The 20,441-nt window shown below is 47.1% G+C and overlaps 1 protein-coding gene across 1 annotated transcript in view; it reads left to right on the plus strand.

The window, feature by feature from the left end:
* LOC142589014 (uncharacterized) overlaps window positions 1-12,098 on the plus strand; it is a 145,203-nt gene extending 133,105 nt beyond the window's left edge. The window contains exon 10 of the mRNA XM_075700808.1: window positions 11,981-12,098. Coding sequence (XP_075556923.1) covers window positions 11,981-12,016 — 36 coding nt within the window. The 3' untranslated portion in view covers window positions 12,017-12,098. The remainder of the gene's footprint in view (window positions 1-11,980) is intronic.
* The last annotated feature ends 8,343 nt before the right edge of the window (window positions 12,099-20,441 follow it).

Below are 20,441 nucleotides of genomic sequence, written 5' to 3' on the forward strand. Positions count from 1 at the left end.
ACTTAGGCACACACATGTGATTGTCCTCCGGGTTTTGAGTTCCACATCCTCTGCACTGTACCACGTCCGGTGTTGGACATACATCTGATCGATGTCCAATCTTTCCGCAGGCATAGCAGACATCAAACTGCTTCCTATACAGGTAGCACTTGACGAGGGTCGACCCGTATCTTACATAATTGGGTACCTTGAGCCCATCAAACAGAACAATAACCGAACCCGTGGATTTAATACGTTTGGCTGCCAATGCCAGTGGGTTAAAGTCATGCACAATGTTCTTCGTTATCGTGGCCTGATTGTCTCTGAGGTCAACTCTCCGAATCACTCCTTTACACGTGGTATGCGGAGCTGTCTCGTAGGCGTTCACTTCGTATTCGGTTTCCACTATAATGATTGACCTGATTCGCACATACCTGGCAGCATGGCTGGGATCTGGTGTACTAACCACCACGATGTTTTGCGTGAAGTTAGGGCAAACGACATCCTCTCGGGCTTGTTGCGGAGTCAGGCCCGATGCTTCAATAACCGCCACGCCTATCGCTGTGGTGCTCACTTTGCTCAAGTTGAGACCTCCTCGTGGGCGGATGATGATTTTGCTGTGCTCCTCGGGCAATTGGGGCATCCTTGATGCCTTGACAATCCGGTTTTTGAACATAGTGGTTGTAGGTCCCTTGTTCTTGCTGCTGTTGCCTTGCTCTCGCTGGCCCTGCGGCGATGTTTTCCCATCGCCAGTAATCCTTGTGGTGGAGCGAAATTTTCGGCTTGTCACAATTTGCCAACCTAGATCTTCCTCATTCTCTTCTAATCCGGTAGCGTCTTCATCTTCCATGCGCGTTTCCGCCATCGCGGCACGGCGGGGCCAGTAGGCCTACTCGGGTCTTGCACCAAGAAAGGCCAGTAACAGTCCAAAAATGAAAGTCCCACCTTAAAGAAAGGTGTCCGCAAATTCCCGATGACTTCACAAATCCAGTGATGTGCTTGAATCCGTGATGGTGGCAAAGAAGGCTGCACAAACATTCAAAAACGACGGAGCCGATGTGAGGGACGTCCGCACCTCGGCTTCTTCTTCCTTCCCCCCTCGACTACTTCGTCTTAAGATGTATTTTTCCTTTTTAATGGCAGTGTGAAAATCAATGCGATTGACTACTTGCTATAGACAGATACACGTAGTTTTCGAACAACACACACCAATCGCTTAACAGAATACAGATTTTACGAAGACATATTCCGGTACTCCTTTTTTCCACATGCAATCTGCGAATGGAACATGTTGCCTGATGACGTTACCTGCACATCACTCGAAACATTTATCGCCGAGTTATCAAACAATGCTCTGTAGCTACGATTTGCACATAGGCGAGCTGCGTCGTAGAATGACATTCTGATTCACTTCTCAGTGTCTTGTAGTCTGCCATGATATAAATAACTGCTGAATCTTGTCTCTTGCGCATTGCACATCCAAAATATTTACATTTTCTTTCTTTGTTCTTCTGTGTGCTAAACCTTCCAACATAGCGTTTACTAGCATTTTTTCCCGCTCCTGTTATAGAAATTGTATAATGTTTATAGAGTGCATATGTAGTGCCTTGTTGACCCAAACTTATCTATGTCCGCGCCTACTTGAACAGTGCTCTCTTGAATATGTATCCTGCCCTTTCCTGCAACAGCCTCAAATGTGAGGCTCGCAATTTGTACTTTATATATATATATATATATGTATATGTATATATATATATATATATATATATATATATATATATATATATATATATATCGATAGATATATTGCGATTATATAGGCCTCTATCCGGACTTCATCTTCATCTGTACAAATTCATCATCAATCGCCGGCACGTGCTCGTTTTTGCATATATATATATATATATATATATATATATATATATATATATATATGTCTTGACATTATTACGTGCGTAGTGAGTTTACGCCTCAACAGTAGGTGGGGCATATCCAAGAAAGGCGAAGGAGAAATACAACGTAAAGCTGGCTAGCTGAATCTCGATAGGCGCTCAGCTGCTCAAGGCCGCCGGGTCTAACTATACCTGGACTGTCAATAAACGCCTTTCGCGGGTGTAACAGAGTGGTGCAGGGCGCTAGGTACGACACAACCATACCACGCAGTCACAGCACGAAGAACTTCGTTGATACCGTCGTCTTGCCAGTCTTTTGCCAAGGACCTTCCCCACGGCTGAGGACGGAGGTAGACACACGCCAGCTCTAGCTATACCTGCGCAAAGATCAGCGCCGGTAGGGCCTTCGCTGACCCACATCGAACCATGCTCGTTCACGGGGAAAGCGGGCGAAGATGTCGACGAGTTGCTGCGTCATTACGCAAGGGAAAGCCGCTACAACAGTTCGGATTATGTCACTCAGCTTTATATGTTGTACTGTTTCTGAGTGAGACAACGCTCATGTGCTACGAAAACAACGAGGACTCCCTAACAACGTGCGAGCGCTTCGTTGAGGAAATTAAGAAGTGTTTTGGCGACTTCTACGCCAAACCGAAACGCGTGGGGAGAACCCTTGCCCACATAGCTGAAACTGCTGAAGAAACATGCACTTCATACACAGAATAAATCCGCACGCTGTGCAAAATGGTGAATTCACAGATGGCTGAGCAAGACCGAGTCCGACATCTCCTCAAAGAAATTGCAGAATATGTCTACAATTTCCTTGTAAGCGGGGAACACGTTGATTCCATTTCAGATGTACGTCACCGCAGTACGTTTAAGGTGTTAAAACATGTCGCATTGCACCAAACTTTGGACACCTGGCGAATGTGACAACCATTGCCAGCGTCGATGAGAGCAAGTCCGCCAATATTTAGTCTACTATACGGCACATTGCGCGGAAAAGATTGCTGTGACCCCAGGGACTTGCGCGCAACGTCATGCAACAACCTGATGCTTATTACCCGCAAGAAATGGCACCTGAAGCACCCTGCGCTTCGTGGCAGCGGGCGGTAGGTGTCACAGGCACCAATCTCACAAGAGCGCCTTGGCAACCACCGGTGGGTGTCACAAACGTTAACCACAGAGAAGCTCCATGACTTACGCGCGGACACCTACTTGGAGAACACCCTCACCCCGGCAGGTTTGCACGCACACAGACCATTCCTCATGTGCAGCAGGCTCAGCCACTTCACTCTGCTACACGACCCTCTCTCATCTGAGAACTTTGATGAGCAGTTCGTAGATCTTCAATGCATGTGTGCTAATGCTGTGGCGACTTGGGTCACATTGCCAAGTACTACAATCACCGCCAAGTACAGAGGTTCCACCGATCGACTATGTCTTGGTGGTAACGCCCCCCGCTTGATAAACATATTCATCCTCGCACACATCCAGGCTAATTGCCTCATCAGCACATGGCACAGCTGAGGAACGTTTCTCCAGCACCCGATCGCAGCTTGACACCACCACCCAGTGCTCGAGTAAGCCGGACGCCGTCTCCGCGGCGTCGATATCGACAGAGATACCACTGCCCATTTGTATGTTTAACAATAACGTTTCTGTACTAATTGACAGACTTTCATCAATGGGCTTAGTGGACACGGAAGCAACCATTTTATTTATGAGTCTTGCCTTTAAAAGTTTGCTAGGACGAAAAGTGATGTTTCGCTGGCAGCGGGCTGATGCGTTTCGCAACGTGAGTGGGGAGTTGTATCCTGTCACGGTATTCAACGTAGACGTCATTTTGGGTAGTGAAATATATAGCGCAAAGTTCCCCTATTCTACCTCGTTCTACGCATGACGTAATCCTGGGCCCCGATTTTCACAGTGAAGCCGCATACCTCTACCGTCCAAAGAAATTTCCGTGTCGTTGTAAGCAAAAAACTCCCCATACGTGGGCCGATCCCGGAAATAGGTCAGAGCGTGGCCGACCCACGGCTGAGGTGAAGCAGGCGTTAAGCACTACCAATACGTGGGCCATCCCGAAGCTAGTGCAATGACGGGCCCACATGCGGCGTAGGGGAAGCAGGCGTTAAGCACTCCACATACACGGGCTGATACCGAAGATAGTGCAATGCCGGCCCGACCCGCGGCGGAGTTGAAGCAGGCGTTAAGCAGTCCCCATACGTGGGCCGATCCCGAAGATAGTGCGATGCCAGCCGGACCCGCGGCGGAGTTGAAGCAGGCGTTAAGCGGCGCCATACACAGGCTCATCCCGAAGATAGTGCAATAACGGCAGGACCCGCAGCGGAGGTTGAAGCAGGCTTTAAGCACTCGGTATACGTGGGCCGATCCAGAAGATAAGGCGATACCGGCCCGAGCCGCGGCGGAGGTGAAGCAAGCGCTAAGCACTCCTCATACGTTGGCCGATCCCGAAGATAGTGCAATGCTGACCCGACGCGCGGCGGAGTTGAAGCAGGCTTTAAGCACTCCGCATACGTGGGCCAATCTCGAAGATATTGCTATACCGGCCCGAGCCACGGCGGAGGTGAAGGAGGCGTTAAACACTCCTCCTACATTGGCCGATACCGAAGATAATGCAATGCTGGCCCGACCCGCGAAGCAGGTGAAGCAGGCGTTAAGCACTCCGCATACGTGAGCCGACCCCGAAGATAGTGCGATGCCAGCCGGACCCGCGGCGGAGCTGAAGCAGGCGTTTAGCAGTCCCCATACATGGGCTCATCCCGAAGATAGTGCAATAACGGTAGGACCCGTGATGGAGGTCACGCAGCCGTTAAGAACTCCTCATACGTTGGCCCATCCCGAAGACAGTGCAATGCCGGCATGACCTGCAGCGGAGGTTGAAGCAGGCTTTAAGCACTCGGTATAGGTGGGCCGATCCAGAAGGTAATGCGATACCGGCCCGAGCCGCGCCGGAGGTGAAGCAGGCGCTAAGCACTCCTCATACGTTGGCCGATCCCGAAGATAGTGCAATGCCAACCCTACACGCGGCGGAGTTGAAGCAGGCTTTAAGCACTCCCCATACGTGGGCCAATCTCGAAGATATTGCGATACCGGCCCGAGCCAAGGCCGAGGTGAAGGAGGCGTTAAACACTTCTCCTACATTGGCCGATTCCGAAGATAATGCAATGCTGGCCCGACCCGCGAAGGAGTTGAAGCAGGCGTTAAGCACTCCCCATACGTGAGCCGACCCCGAAGATAGTGCGATACCGGCCCGAGCCGCGACAGAGGTGAATCAGTCGTTAAGCACAACTCATACGTGGGTTGATCCCGAATGTAGTGCAATGCCGTCCCAACCCGCGGCGGAGGTGAATCAGGCGTTAAACACTCCCCATATTTGAAACAATGTGGTGTCCCCGTCGACTGCAGAACGGGAGAATTCAGTGTAGGTAAGAGCGTTTCTGCTGCGTTTACTAAACGCCCGCCGTATCAAGAAAGTGTGCTTTGTGTATCTATGGATACTCTTGTGCCTCCGTTATTCGGAACGTGTGTTTCAGTCACCTGTTTCCCTATCACCGACAGAACGTTTGACGATACCGCGGAGCCGGTTCCTCTGAGCTACATTAAGGGGAATGTGCTGAAACCGTATTGCACGCAATCAGTTGTTCAGGGACACATTAGCTGATGGACCGTAAGTTGTACCACTGAACCTGCAGTACTACCACAGCGTCTGAAACTTGCCACCTACTATGAAGATGAGGTGCTGTCGCTCGCGATCCTTGCAGAGGCCCCTGATTCGACGGAAGAACGCCATTTTGTTAATGCATGCCCTGCTGCACTCTCCTCCTTTCTATGGTGAAGAAGTCACTCAGCACTAACGAGCGTCCTGAATCATCTACTCAAGCATGCCCGACTGTGTGACTTTTCGCAGCAAGAGGGGCCACCATTCTTTCCTTCTTGTATACACCATCGCATAAATATGGGATTTAGCCAAGTTTTGCGACAGTACTCGTAAACAGCCTCGCCATAGAAATGCAAGGTGGTAAACGACCAAGTCCTTGAAATGCCAAATAAGAACGTAATTCAAGAATCCTTTAGTCCGTGGACAGTGCCAGTGATTCTGGTTAAAAAGAAAGATGGTACATGGCGATTTAATGTTGACTACCGCCACCTCAACACTGACTAAAAAGGACGTATATCCTCATTCGCGTAATAATGATGCAATCGATTGCCTTTCATCAGCGTCCTATTTTTCGTCTCTTGACTTTAGTCAGAAGGCAGAAGGCAAAACAGCATTTGTAACATTATATGGAATTTTCGAATTTATTGTGGTGCAGTTCGGGCTCTGTACTGCGCCTGCAACTTTCGAACGCCGTAGGGACGACATCCTGCGTGCTTTGATGTGGGAAGTACGAATGTGCTATCTGCATGATTTAGTGATGTTCGGGTGCAGGTTCAGTGAGCACAGCGCACATCTTGATCATGTGTGAGGCTGCTTGGGAAAAGCGGGTTTGCTGCTCAACTCGAAGAAATGTCATCTTGTAGAGCGCCAAACACTGCTTATGAGCCGTCCAGCGAATAAGGAGGCATACTACCCGATCCACCCAAGACTGCTACTGTGGAAGCCTTCAAGAAAGTTCGCCAAGTGAAAGAGCTACGCAGTTTCCGGAAGTGTGTAAGCTCACACTTCCGCCGCTTTATTCGTGGATTTACCAACATCTCGTATTCGCTGGCATGCCTCCTCCAGAAGGGCGTTCCCTTTGGCTGGGCCGCTGAACTAGAGGCTAGATTTTGTGAGCTGAAATTTATTCTGATGTCCCATCCCATTCTCTGAAACTTCGACCATGCGGCTGCCACAGAAGTTCATGCGGACGCTAGCGTATTGGCCTCGGTGCTGTCCTTATTCAACGCATCGACACCAAACACGTCATCACCTGCGTGAGTCGCTCTTTAAGTAAATCTGTGCGCAATCCAACGAGCACTCCTGTTAGCGCGTTGATTTCTGATTGGTAGAGCGTGCACTGCCTTCTATCACCGATCGGAGCTGGCCTACGTGGCAAGGAACTGTCGCTGAAATTGCTCCCATGGAGAGAGCGTCGCTTCATGATTCACGTACCATGTCCTCGCTCACTCTTCTAACGCGAAGTACACGTTGCGAAGCTTCCATGTCTCGTTCCAGCGGTTCAAATCTGCTACTCGCTCGAAGTGCTCCAATAAGTCTTCCATAACTTCGAAGGTATCACCGCGGAACGCCTCGGGCATGCGTGGTGAGTACACAATGAGCTGAGACGATGGCACTGGGCTGGTCATGGTTGCACCATCACTATTAACTGTTTTCTGCACTGCTGCAGCAACAGGAAGTGGTCCGAACTCGTGTGGGTCACCTCGGATGCGGCGGCTTGTGCACTGGTGTACTGGAGTCAGTGCTCTGGGTTGCGATCACTGAGGGTCGGGGCTTCGCACTCTTGCGAACCGGGGACTTTCAATCATATCCAGCACCTCCACCAAAAATGTAGCACTCTTTAACTGTTTTCTGCACTGCTGCAGCAACAGGAAGTGGTCCGAACTCGTGTGGGTCACCTCGGATACGGCGGCTTGTGCGCTTGTGTACTGGAGTCAGTTCTCTGGGTTGGGATCACTGAGGGTCGGGGCTTCGCACTCTTGCGAACCGGGGACTTTCAATCATATCCAGCACCTCCACCAAAAATGTAGCAATCTTCAATGGATGGATGGATGCAAAACATTAATAAGGTCCTGAGGTACGCGACTCAGCGCGCTGCGGGCCGCTACCACGTTGGGACAGTCAGGCCTTGCCCGACCGCCGCATCGTGGGCCCTCTGGACAGCCCATAGTTGCGCCCCGGCATCGGGGCTCTTGATAGCGGAGAGCCACTTGTCCACATTGATTTGTTCCGTGCCTCGTAACGAGGGGCAACGCCAGAGCATATGGTCTAGGCTAGCGATGTCATTGCAGTGCCTGCAAGAACTAGTGGCATAGGTGTCGGGATAAATTTTGTGGAATAAAGCAGGGTTGGGATATGAACCTGTTTGCAATAATCTGAGGGTCAATGCCTGCGCTCTATTTAACTTCTTGTGGGGAAGGGGAAAGTCTCTCCTGCCGAGATAAAAGTGCTGCGCAATTTCGTTGTATGTGGTCGGTTGATCTCTGTTCTCCACCACTGCGGGCCGGCGTTGGAGTTCTCCATGGTCGCGGAAACCGAGACCTCGCGCCGTGGAGTGGGCCAGCTCGTTGAGGTTTGTGGGGCCTCCCATGATGGATCCCATGTGAGCGGGGAACCACGTGAGAGTGTGGGTGGCGATGCTTTTGCCTTCGAGGATGCGACAGGCTTCCTTACACACGGCGCCAACGCTGAAGGCGCGGATGGCTGCCCTGGAGTCGCTAAAGATATTGGCATGTCCGTCGTCCAGGAGGGCCAAGGCAAGGGCTACTTGCTCGGCCGCATGCGACGACGTGCTTCGTACCGAAGCGGTGTTAACGGTCGAACCTCTGTGGTTGATTGAAACTACCGTGAAATTGTTGCTGTTTGCATACTGGGCCGCGTCAACGAAGCAGCTGCCGCCAGGGAGTTCGGTTGCGCGGCGTAGGAGCGCTACCGCTCTGGCCTTCCTTCTTTCCACGTTGCGCTGGGGATGCATATTGCGCGGGGCGGGCGATATGATGATGAAGCACACTAAACAAACTGGTTTATTATGGCCGAACTTGGGCCTCGAAACTTAATACTAAAGGGTTCACACAATTTACAAGAAGAGTTAATAGGAGCCCATACAACAGTCAACCGTGTCTCCAAACCGGACACACTTTCATGCGCCGCCGAAAGCCAGGAGCCACGCCGTGACTCCTGGCTGGAGACTCGGGCGCTGCCGAGTGCGCCTGCACGGGAGACGCGCTAGATCTCCATTGGCGAGGCGTTGCTGGTGCTCTTCTAATGGCGATGATATGAGTAATGCTTAGGGGTTTTAGCGATGAGGTGCTTGCAAGGGTACCTCCTCATGGGTGTGCTCGTAGCTGGCGTATGGCTAGCTCCGCGTGAATATATATATATATATATATATATATTGCCTAAATATCAACGAGAGTTGAATCTGGTTTCGTTGTGTAAGGGGTAACGCAGGGGAAAACGGGAACATTTCCGAAATGAAGCTAATATCAGAGTACTAGTTCAGGCGTGAATGGTCTTTAAGGTGCCTTTATTTCGAGTCCCTGAGCTGCTTCATCTAGCTTGAGCAAGCGTGTCCGTGTATGTCTCTGCACGCTCCTCCTGCCCTGGCAAATTTTCGTACCTTCTGAAGCATAATTTCGTGTGTACAAACACCAAGCGGCTTACATTATTTTATTGGTTACGCATTTTACTAAATAAACGTTCTTACCCATGTTGCAGTACGTGCGCTTTCGTACGCCCTGCTCAAATATTTTCCAGCAGGCACTCCCGGTACTATAGCATTCTAATGTACAGGAACTAGACAGTGTCTACTTGTATAGTTCCTTGTTCATTGCAACGGGCTAGAGTCATTCCATTGTTGAACTTTGGGCAGAAACAATCCTTTCTAAATTATACACCCACTTCTTGAACTTCGCATGCATTCAAACTCCTTGAACACATAATTTATAAACGCATTATAACTTTTTTCTCGAGTCTAATAACATTTTATGCAGCGCTCAGCATAGATTTCGGAGTGGTTTTAGCACAATGACTCAATTAACTGAATTTACACAGGACATCAGTTTTGCTCTTCATTTAGGTCATCAAGATGACGCGCTCTTCATTGATTTCTCCAAAGCATTTGATGCTGTTCCACACCCTAAACAATTACATCAACTAAGCGTTATCCTTTAAAACCCTCTTCTTGTTGAATGGATCCGTAGTTTTCTTTATGATCATTCACAGTTTGGTTATTTTAATTCATTCAACTCTCCTGATGCATCAGTATCTTCGCTGTACCACAAAGATCTATTTTAGGGCGGCCATTTCTTTTTTTTTTTTGCTTTATATTAACGACATTCCAAACTCTGTTCGGAGTTTGGAATGTCGTTCGGAGTTTGAATGTGTGTGTGGAATGAGTAAAAATTCGGATTCATGATGACGAATGCGTTCTCTGCAAGTTTTTGTGATTGGTGCGAACTCTGGGAAATGAACATTGCCTTAAAAATAGTCGTCATGTCCTTTCGCAAGCATGTTATTTGCTCATATTTCAATTACTCCTATAAATCTAATTTTCCGTAGCGCGCATTTTAATATAAGCATTTAGGCCTCCTTTTCGCTCCAAAGTTATCCTGGTCGGAACATATTCTAACAACTTGCGACAGAGCACTAAAAAACTTGGTTACTTAACCCGGACCCTACGTGCTGCCTCGAAAGAAACTAAACTCATTACATACAAAACACTTGTAGGGCCTATATTTAGATATGCGGCTACCATATGGAGCCCTTACAAAATTTCGGACATCCACAAAATTGAATCTGCTCACAAAAAGGCAGTTCGTTTCATATGCCGGCGCTAGGACAGAACGTTTTCACCGTCATCTCATCTGCATATGCTTGGTTTAACTCCTCTTTCCCCCCGTCGTCACAATAATTCTCTTAAACTTCTACACTCTCTATTTTACTCTCCACATTATGCTTCCCCTTACACATATCTGACCCGTGCAAAGCCCTTAATCACGAGAAAGAGCAATCACTTAAACTTAGCGGTCTTTTTTGCTACCACCAACACTTTAAATACATTTGTTTCCTAGGACTATTGAACTCTGCAATGACCTGCCTGGTTTCATCCGTTGTTGACCCCATAGAGAATTTGGGGATACTATTGCGAACTCCATTTAGCCATGCTCTCACATATGCTTATTTTGTATTGTGATTTGCATTTGCCACATATTTTATTCACCCACTCCTGCAATAGCTCTTCTGGGTTGCAGTTTCTGTAAATAAATAAATAAATAAATAAATAAAGTAATGACCTCCTATTGTACTGATTTCTCCATGATATCGATGCCAGTTATGTTCGGCAGGTCTCATTACGCGTACCCCGTGGACATCCACCGCAATGAAAGCAAGGGCTAGAGAAATCGTGACTGTTCACTTCTGCCATCAGCGCAATGTCTTCCGCACAGTTGAGACATGTTCATTGGGTCCATCTTAAAACGTTACCTTTACTATAATCATAGGTATTTCCCATCAAATAACTCAGCATGCTGCTTTAAGAGCGGTAAATTTTCGTGGTAATTCTTGGCCACGGATGTTCGGTGAGATAACTTCGTGGAACAATGTTTTGTTTTGTTTTCCGAATCAGTGCCCGTATTTCCAAATTCTTGTGTGACCACTCTTCATGTACTAAACATAATGTATTCATAATAATCACTGCAATGTTCGAGCTGATAGTTGCGTCACGTTCCTTGGAATTTTTTTCTTTTATCCTTTAAGTTTACACCACAGATGTAAAAGTGATAAAAGTTGAGCTATTGATTACAACTGATTATACTCCCAACATCCCCGTGGCAATACTATTGCGGAGACTGAGGAGCAGACAGATAACATTGTGGTTGCCACTCCTCTGCATGGAAATTCATAACAGTCGGACGTATATTCCTATTTGCTGCAAAAATACAGTTACGTTCTAGGTTCACGGTTATGCTGTGAAAATTTGCGGAAATAAACATCGCCGAGATGGAACGTAGGAGGCATTTCTTTTGACAACACATAAAATAGACGTCACATTGCTGAGTGACATTTGAAGTCCGGGAAACAAGTCAAAAAAGGCCATCTCATACAAACAGTATGGGAGAACTACTTCCTATTCCAGTGGAAAAGGAGCACCGTCTCTTCCACATGGAAAAAAGTACAATGTCGAGATAATTGAAATACTGCGAACTAATACGCTGCTAGTGCAAGTTTGCAGGAATCGCAGGAAGACCGCATTTATGCATTTCTTTTCTTATTGCCATTATTCGAGCACATTGCCTATCAAGGATATGGTCTAACTCGTATTGTTCTCTCAAAGCTTGACAAAATGAATATGGCGGCGCACTGTGAGCGAGAAAGCTTTTACTGCAACTGCACAATAAAATGTCGTTTCTATATTACTTTACAGAGGTGCGTCAACGGAAAATGTAAGAACCTCAGATAGGCAGACATGGCCCTGCGGCACTGAAGTCATTTTTGGAGCAAGGACAACCCACGGACAACGTTGTATAAACTGCATAAAGAAGTACAGATATGAAATGAATGTTTCTGTTTCTTTTATAATAAGTCCTGGAATCAAACCAACAAGCATTTCCTTCACGTACAAAAAAAACCCTATACACTTATTATAACGATCATATTGTGTCTTGTCCATGTGAAATTTCACCTGAAGAAATTGAAGTTTCTTGCTAGGACGTAGTGGTCTGCAAGCTCAAGAGGAGCGACGAAAATTATCAAGCGAAAATTTTCAACACCATAATATTGCAGGCTATACCTAGTAAAAGTACCATAAAAGTATATTTCATCATCATCATCAGCTGCCTAGTTTATGTCCATTGCATGACGAAGACCTCTGCCTGTGACCTCCAATTAGCCCGGTCCTGTCCCAACTGATCCCAACTAGCACCACGAATTTCCTAATTTCATCGCCCTAACTAGTCTTCTGCCGTCCTCGACTACGCTTCTCATCTCTTGGTACCCAATCTGTAATCCTGATGGTCCAATGGTATCTAACCTTCGCATTTCATGACCTGCTCAGCTCCATTTTTTTTTCTTAATGCCAATTAGCATATCGGCTATACCAGTCTGCTCGCTGATTCAGATCGCTCTCTCTGTGTTCCTTAACGTTATGCCTAGCATTCTTCGTTTCATTGCTCTTTAAGCTTTCCAACTAAACCGAAAAAAGTGGCTGCAAAACAGGGGAAATGCTTTTTACATTTATCCAAAGCTTTTATGTTCGCTTTTCAACTTTCTAAAACATTATCATGGGCGGATTTCGCCTTCATCAAAATTCCACTAGAAACTCCCTCACGATCGATGTCAAAGTTATTGTGATCACAATTGAAGCAATGTCGCGACGCACTGTGTTGCCAATCCCAAAACGCATCGTGTATGAAGCCTGTACTACAGCCAGACTTCTATCTCGACAAGTTGCGTCATCTACTCGCGACAGCACGAAACATGAGCGTAACCTTTCCGATACAGCGCGACCCGGGGAGTGGGAACACGGATATGTGTCCCCTCGGTCCACTCTTCATCTTGTTCCACATAGGTTCCACATAAAACAGTGATGCAGGTGTTTTAACAGGAACGGGCGGATGTTTCATGCGGATGTGCGTTGATTCGCGATTTTTTTCCGGAAATCTGGGTGTGTTTACTTTTGAGTTGTGCTTAGGTAGGGGGAACAAGTCATAATTAACCGTAGCCAGTGAATTGTGCCAATAACCTAAGTGCGTGTTTTTGCATTTGTTGCATTTATGACTTTGAAGCAGTACTCTATATGGGGATACCATGTTACAGCTATACAATTAATGAACATCTATGTAGTTCTAAAAAAGGGTGGTGACAAGTCCGCCAGTATTGGCAGTAGAAGCATGTAAAACCAAGCAAGGGGATATGGCACGAGCATTTTTTTATAGCTTGCCCTGACCGCAGGTGTTTTCAGGCATGCAGAGCCACTGAAGTCCCGAGGTGATCACTTGAGACATCGCGATGCAGAAAACTTTGGACACACAATTATATCAAAGAACAATGTGTTTTCATAGCACGGTGACTTTTTCAGCGACTTGCTTGTTTCGAAATTCACCTGCTTGTTTGAACTCTTCTAAGCCAGTAGCCATCTTGCCTTGTTCCTCCATAACAAAACTTGCAATGTGGGGTTCAGAGACCGACGGGCAATACATTTCCGCACGCAAAGTAACGTTTTTCATAAATCTTGACTCAGAATTGGTAGAAAGGGCCCAAATTCTCAAAGGGGCCCTGACACAAGGGTCCAAAAGTTCTCAGTTTATATTTCTAATCGAGAGTAGACGGCCTTATATGACTATGCTCACAAAATAAACCGTGCTCTCAGCGCACACTTTACCACAAATTTCAATTGAAATCATTACCTCTCAAGTCCTCTCCACAGGAAGCAACCACCATTTAGGCAAGGCTGTGCGACGTCAGGAACTGTGGGGTCACCTACACGTCGTCTGCTTTGAAGCAATTACAGACCATATCGGTCGTCGTTCGCATCATGTTATAGCACCCAAGGGCGTGGTAGCAGCGTCGCCATTGTGTTGTGGCCGTAATTCGCTCACTTGCGCGATAAAGAGCGTTGTCGATGCTGCCATCTAATGAAAGCGGGGCGATATAGTTGCTGTAACGGCGTGTGGTGGGTGATCTGGCCGCGCGTGATTTTCCCCCAAGGACTTGAAAAATTATAGACCGATCAGCTTACTGTCCGTTGCCTACAAACTATTTACTAAGGCGGCAATCGCAAATAGAATCAGGAACACCTTAGGCTTCTGTCAGGCAAAGGACCAGGCAGGATTCCCTAAAGGCTACTCAACAATAGATCATATTCACACTATCAATCAGGTGATAGAGAAATGTGCGGAATATAACCAACCCTTATATATAGCTTTCATTGATTACGAGAAAGCGTTTGATTCTGTCGAAACCTCAACAGTCATGGAGGCATTACGGAATCAGGGTGTAGACGAGCAGTATGTAAAAATACTGAAAGATATCTATAGCGGCTACACAGCCACCGTAGTCCTCCATAAAGCAAGCAACAAAATCCCAATAAAGAAAGGCGTCAGACAGGGACATACGATCTCCCCTATGCTATTCACAGCGTGTTTACAGGAGGTATTCAGAGACCTGGATTGGGAAGAATTGGGGATAAAAGTTAACGGAGAATACCTTAGTAACTTGCGATTCGCTGATGATATTGCCTTGCTTAGTAACTCAGGGGACCAATTGCAATGCATGCTCACTGAACTGGAGAGGCAAAGCAGAAGAGTGGGTCTAAAAATTAGTCTGCAGAAAACTAAAGTAATGTTTAACAGTCTCGGAAGAAAACAGCAATTTACAATAGGCAGCGAGGGACTGGAAGTCGTAAGGGAATACATCTACTTAGGGCAGGTAGTGATGGCGGATCCGGATCATGAGACAGAAATAATGAGAAGAATAAGAATGGGCTGGGGTTCACTTGGCAGGCATTCTCAGATCATGAACAGCAGGTTGCCATTATCCCTCAAGAGAAAAGTATATAATAGCTGTGTCTTACCAGTACTCACCTACGGGGCAGCAACCTGGAGGCTTACGAAAATGGTTCTACTCAAATTGAGGACGACGCAACGAGCTATGGAAAGAAGAATGATAGGTGTAACGTTAAGGGATAAGAAAAGAGCAGATTGGGTGAGGGAACAAACGCGAGTTAATGACATCTTAGTTGACATCAAGAAAAAGAAATGGGCATGGGCAGGACATGTAATGAGGAGGGAAGATAACCGATGGTCATTAAGGGTTACGGACTGGATTCCAAGTGAAGGGAAGCGTAGCAGGGGGCGGCAGAAAGTTAAGTGGGCGGATGAGATTAAGAAGTTTGCAGGGACGGCTTGGCCACAATTAGTACATGACCGAGGTTGTTGGAGAAGTTTGGGAGAGGCCTTTGCCCAGAAGTGGGCGTAACCAGGCTGATGATGATGACGATGATGATTTCCCCTTTTTCATATAGAACATGTCTCGAGGGGTGTTATAAATGTGTGTGTATGTGACTCCTCGCCATCTCGCTCTTTCCTCCTGGCTAGAACCTCGGGCCAGAAGAACAGGTGCTAACAGCGGACATCTGCTCGTAGTGACCCTCCATGCGAAAGACAACGCCGTAAAGGAAGCGCTAGAGAGGAGCTCCCTATACGCACATCTCGGAGCACAAGCAGTACGACCCCCCGACGTTTGAGGCCATAGCGTGGTTGTTAATTCAACAGCCGGAAGCCTTCAACTTTTCATTGCCGAGTGAGTGGTCGAAGTAGACACAAAGGTTTGAACATTTCCGAAGATCCTCAGGGTTGTGCGTAACACTGAAGAAACATTAATTAGACGTTCCACTCTGCACCATGGGCGAGCAAGCTCAAGAAGCCCCAGGCCACCTATGCGTTCTCTGAAGAAAAGTGCAAGAAATTTTATGTAGTCATTTAGCAGTTCGACCAATACTTCATTCCGCAACATAACGTAATCGTTGAACGAGCCAGGTTCAACAACAGAGTGCAGCGGTACGGTGAGATGGTGGAAGATTTTGTTACAGCGCATCAAACAATTTCGGAAGAACGCGAGTGCGGCGTTCTTCGAGAAGAGTTTGTGCACGACCGCCAGGTAGTTGGGATAAAGAGATAAGCAGCGTTCCGTTAGGCTACAGCTCGACGCGGACCTCACTTTCCCAAGGCTCTTGCGTCCAACCGCTAGTTTGGAGCGTCCGTCAGCAAACATGCGAGCTTCAAATGGAAGTGAAATCTGGGAACGTAGTGGTGTCCAGTCCCCCAACCAGTAGTTTAAGAAAACAATTAATCGCACATGTCTAATCGATTCACCCGAATAAATGAAAGGTGGACATCGATGATGATTAATTGTTTCACTAGATACCTTTAATCGATTAATAGCTCTTCGATATAACCAACCCTACTGGTGCCTCATGCCTACCGTATCCAAGCCAAGACAATCTATCAATAACCATCCTGTTGTGTGGACGCGTCTGGTTGGCCTGTGGGTGGCAGAATCACCGAACGGTTTCAGATATTTACCATGCTATGCGCTCATAACTAACGTTTCAGGTGAGTTTAAAGGAAGCGAAATATAATCTTAATACTTACTGGCGATCGATGAGAACGAGAGCGTACCCATCACAAAAATTCCCGCTGACGCGGATGCCATAGGTCCCGACTTGTTCCACGACGCTGTTTCTGAGCGAGCGTAAACATTACGAATGTTCAACTCGCCCAATAGTGTACGTAATTAAAGTGCACGTAAGCTAGAGAAACCAAATAATATTCCAAGCAGGCCCAGTGGGCACAATGCTATTCCTCGACATAGATAAACCTTTTACCTTCGGTTCCTGCAACTGCTATTTCAAAACTGTCTATTGTTCATATCGCGATACCACAGCACTGTGGCTTCATTTATTTCGCCGTCACGTTGACTACTGCGCTTCAAGTGTGCTCGCTGGTTGGAAGGAAATTCTTGCACCGACTTTGTAAAAGCACATGAACGCGTTCTTGAACGATACGATGAAAATTTAGAAAGAACATCGCATGAAGGGACTGAAAGACGTGGTGGCGTTATTTTGCCGAAAGCGAAGGTTAGTCTGATGTTTATGATGACCCCCTCCAGCCAGTCATAAGAGGATGATGGCTGCCGCCTGCTGTCGGTTTTCTTTGTCGTCTGGATTTTCCACACCCTCTTTGCAATTGCTGGCTTGGCCCTCGCGAAACAAAATTTTAGTTACATCTTCATGAGTGGTATGCTGGCTCTGTTTTTGCCGAAAATGACACGTCTCCAAGGATATGCATCGCCGTGATTATATATAAAGGGTGTCACACATAACTTGAGCAAAAGAATTTAAACATGCAAGCCGCGTCGGAAGTAAATTGAACCGAACGCATACTATTTGAAATAGTACATAGTAACTCAGACAAGTTATGTTTTCCCCATAACTCACTAATTCGGTTTAATTACCCATCTTTTATTTATTGACGGAGAACCGCAGGTATGATACGCAGATTTGTAGAGCGCCTTCGGAAACCACCGATTGAGTTGCACCCTTTTGAATACGTCTCACATAGTCCTTTTCTCCGGGTTCTTAAGAAAGCCCGCGAAATATGACGAAAAAGAAAACACGTGACGGAGCGTTTTCGCATTGGTATTGTGCTGCTCTCAAGCGTACGTTCGTTGAACAAGGTCAGCTGCGTTATTACTTGCGACGAGGAAGCGGCAGGGCGTTCTTTAGGTCGTCGGCAGCGCTCGGCCAGCTGCATGCATTTTCGCCGTCATCCGACGGGAGCCGACCTTGTTCACCGAACGCACGCTTGATAGCAGCACGATACCACTGCGCAAGCGCTCCGTCACGTGCCTTTTTTTTATATTTCGAGGGCTTTCTTTGCAACCCGCAAAAATAACTACGCGAGACGCGTCGTAAAGGAAACAACTTGATCGGTGGTGCCAATGTGCCAATGTGCGTCTCTACCAATGTGCGTCAGAGCCTCACCCACAAACTTAGCTAATAATTATAAAATTAGGCAATTAACCTTAATTAGTGAGTTACGGGGAAGACAAAACATTGTCTGAGTTAGCATAGGCTATTGTGAATAGTTATTACGAAGGCTATTACGAAGCGGGCCTTCACAGCAGGAAAGCCGCAAGAATGCCTTTGCTTTCGGATCGCTACAAAGCCACCCGTCCACAAATCGCACAAAGACTGGTCTGTGGAGGATTAGCGCCAGGTGACGTTCACAGATGAGAGCACCTTTACCACAAAGGCTCACCAGGGACTGAAATTTCGGCGTCAAGACAATCATCGGTAAGCCTTTGCACCCTGGTTTTCTTGAATTGCGATGCTCTTTGTAAATATGTGTTCATGAATTCGGTCACTTAGTGCTAGTGTGCTCAGAGTGGGATCGACATATTACAAAGATAGCTATACGACGAATGCCACATGAGGTTGCGACTACCAATCGTTTAAACGAGATAATATATATATATTCAACGCTTTAAAGTTAGACACGTGTTCTGCAATAAGATCCAATAGTTTTTGGTTGCTGCAAGTCATGAATTAACGGCTCGAGGTGCATTTTGAGCGAATGAATAAAAGCTACGTTACAGACACAACGCAGTCCCTGTTCTAGTGCCAGGTGCCTAACTTACATACAATATACAAGAAAGACGTTTGGATACAGCTGCGAAAGGGCTAAACGTATTATACCACTTCGACTTGCGTAAACACATACTTTTTTTTTCCTTTATGCAGCTTTGATCCCACCTGATTCAAGCGAACAAGACTGAGCGGGGACTGCTCCGTCAATCTGTGGAGTGCCATAACAGCCGAAAGCTTGGGTCTCCTTATACGGCTTGATGAACGCTTCACTGCAGCAGAATACTGAAATGTAATCGAGAAGGTTGTCCTGCCCTTTGCTTTAGATGGACCATTGAAGGAAGAGCCGTTTTATTATCAGCATCACCTTTCTCCAATCCATACTTCACGTTCCAAGGAGGCTTCGATAGAGAAGCTTGCCATCCGTAAACTTTCGTGGCAAGCAAAAAGAGCGGATATAGTACAATTGGGAATGTCGGTGAATTATGAAATCACGTTTGTCACGTCTGCAACTACATCGAACGAAAAGGACTCCTTTTGGGCTGCTGATCATGCCGAGTGGGACAGGCTTCGTGGAACTGAGCTAGCCACAGACTGGTTTGCCTCTGTGCCAAGGCGCATAGAATCCGTCCACCTGGCTGAAGGAGACTTCACCTAATATTAACTAATTCAAAGTATGTTCTTGCCGAGCCAATCTGCTTCGTGATTTCGTGCCAGCTTGAGCTGTCTTTTTATTTGTTCTTTATGTCATTCTTAGACCAATAAATTTGCTATGGTCTGCAATTCACGCTTCAGTACTGTTCAGCACACAAGCATCGCGACAGCAAGAATACGTGCCGCATTTTACTTGCCGGACATACTGGCCAGGAGAGCTTATCATGTGCCAGTCATGTCTGGCAGTCGGAATGCTAGCGCGGTGCGATAGCGCCAGCCGGAACAAGATTCTAGCGCTATGGTGGTGCCGGAGAAAGCAGAGATTCGCCGAGCGACAGCAAAATTATATGAGAGTTGGACACGTATCCTCGACCTAGCGCTGACTACGAAAATCCACGCTACCGCAGTTCGCGTTTCTTTTCATCGCGATAATGCAGTTGGCGCTGTTATCGTTACTCTAACGTCAGCTTTCTCCGTTTCCAAACAAAATATAAGCAGAGCAGGAACAAAAATATCGCAGGATAGGGGGCGCACCATCGCACAGAGCGATCAAACAGGATGTTCGCGCCTGTCAATGGTGATCACTCAACGGCGCGTACTATATCTTCAGTTATGCTTCGGCCACGCTTTCCGCTGTTCGCGTTTCTTTGCATCGCGATAGTACAATTTGCGCTGTAAACATTACTGTACCGTCACCTTTCCTCTTTTTCAAATAAAACCGAAGCAGAACAGAAACAAATATATTGCAGGATAGGGGGCGCACCATCGCAAAGCGTGCTAAAACCGGACGGTCGGCCTGTCAATGGTGATGGCGGGATGTCGTGCAATATACCTTGAGTTATGCTTCGGCCACGCGTTATGCTTCCCGCGTTTGTTTTCATCGCGATAGTGCAGTTTGCGCTGTCATCGTTTCTGTACCGTCACCTTTCCTTGTTTTCAAGCAAAACAGACGCAGAACAGAAACAAAAATATCGACGTAAAGGGGGCGCACCATCGCAAAGCGCGATCAAACGGGACGGCCCACCTGCCAACGGTAATGGCGGGATGTCGTGCACTATACCTTCAATTATGCTTCGGCCACGCATTA

This window comes from Dermacentor variabilis, chromosome 7, assembly GCF_050947875.1.
Source record: "Dermacentor variabilis isolate Ectoservices chromosome 7, ASM5094787v1, whole genome shotgun sequence".
In the NCBI taxonomy this organism is placed as follows: Eukaryota; Metazoa; Arthropoda; class Arachnida; order Ixodida; family Ixodidae; genus Dermacentor; species Dermacentor variabilis.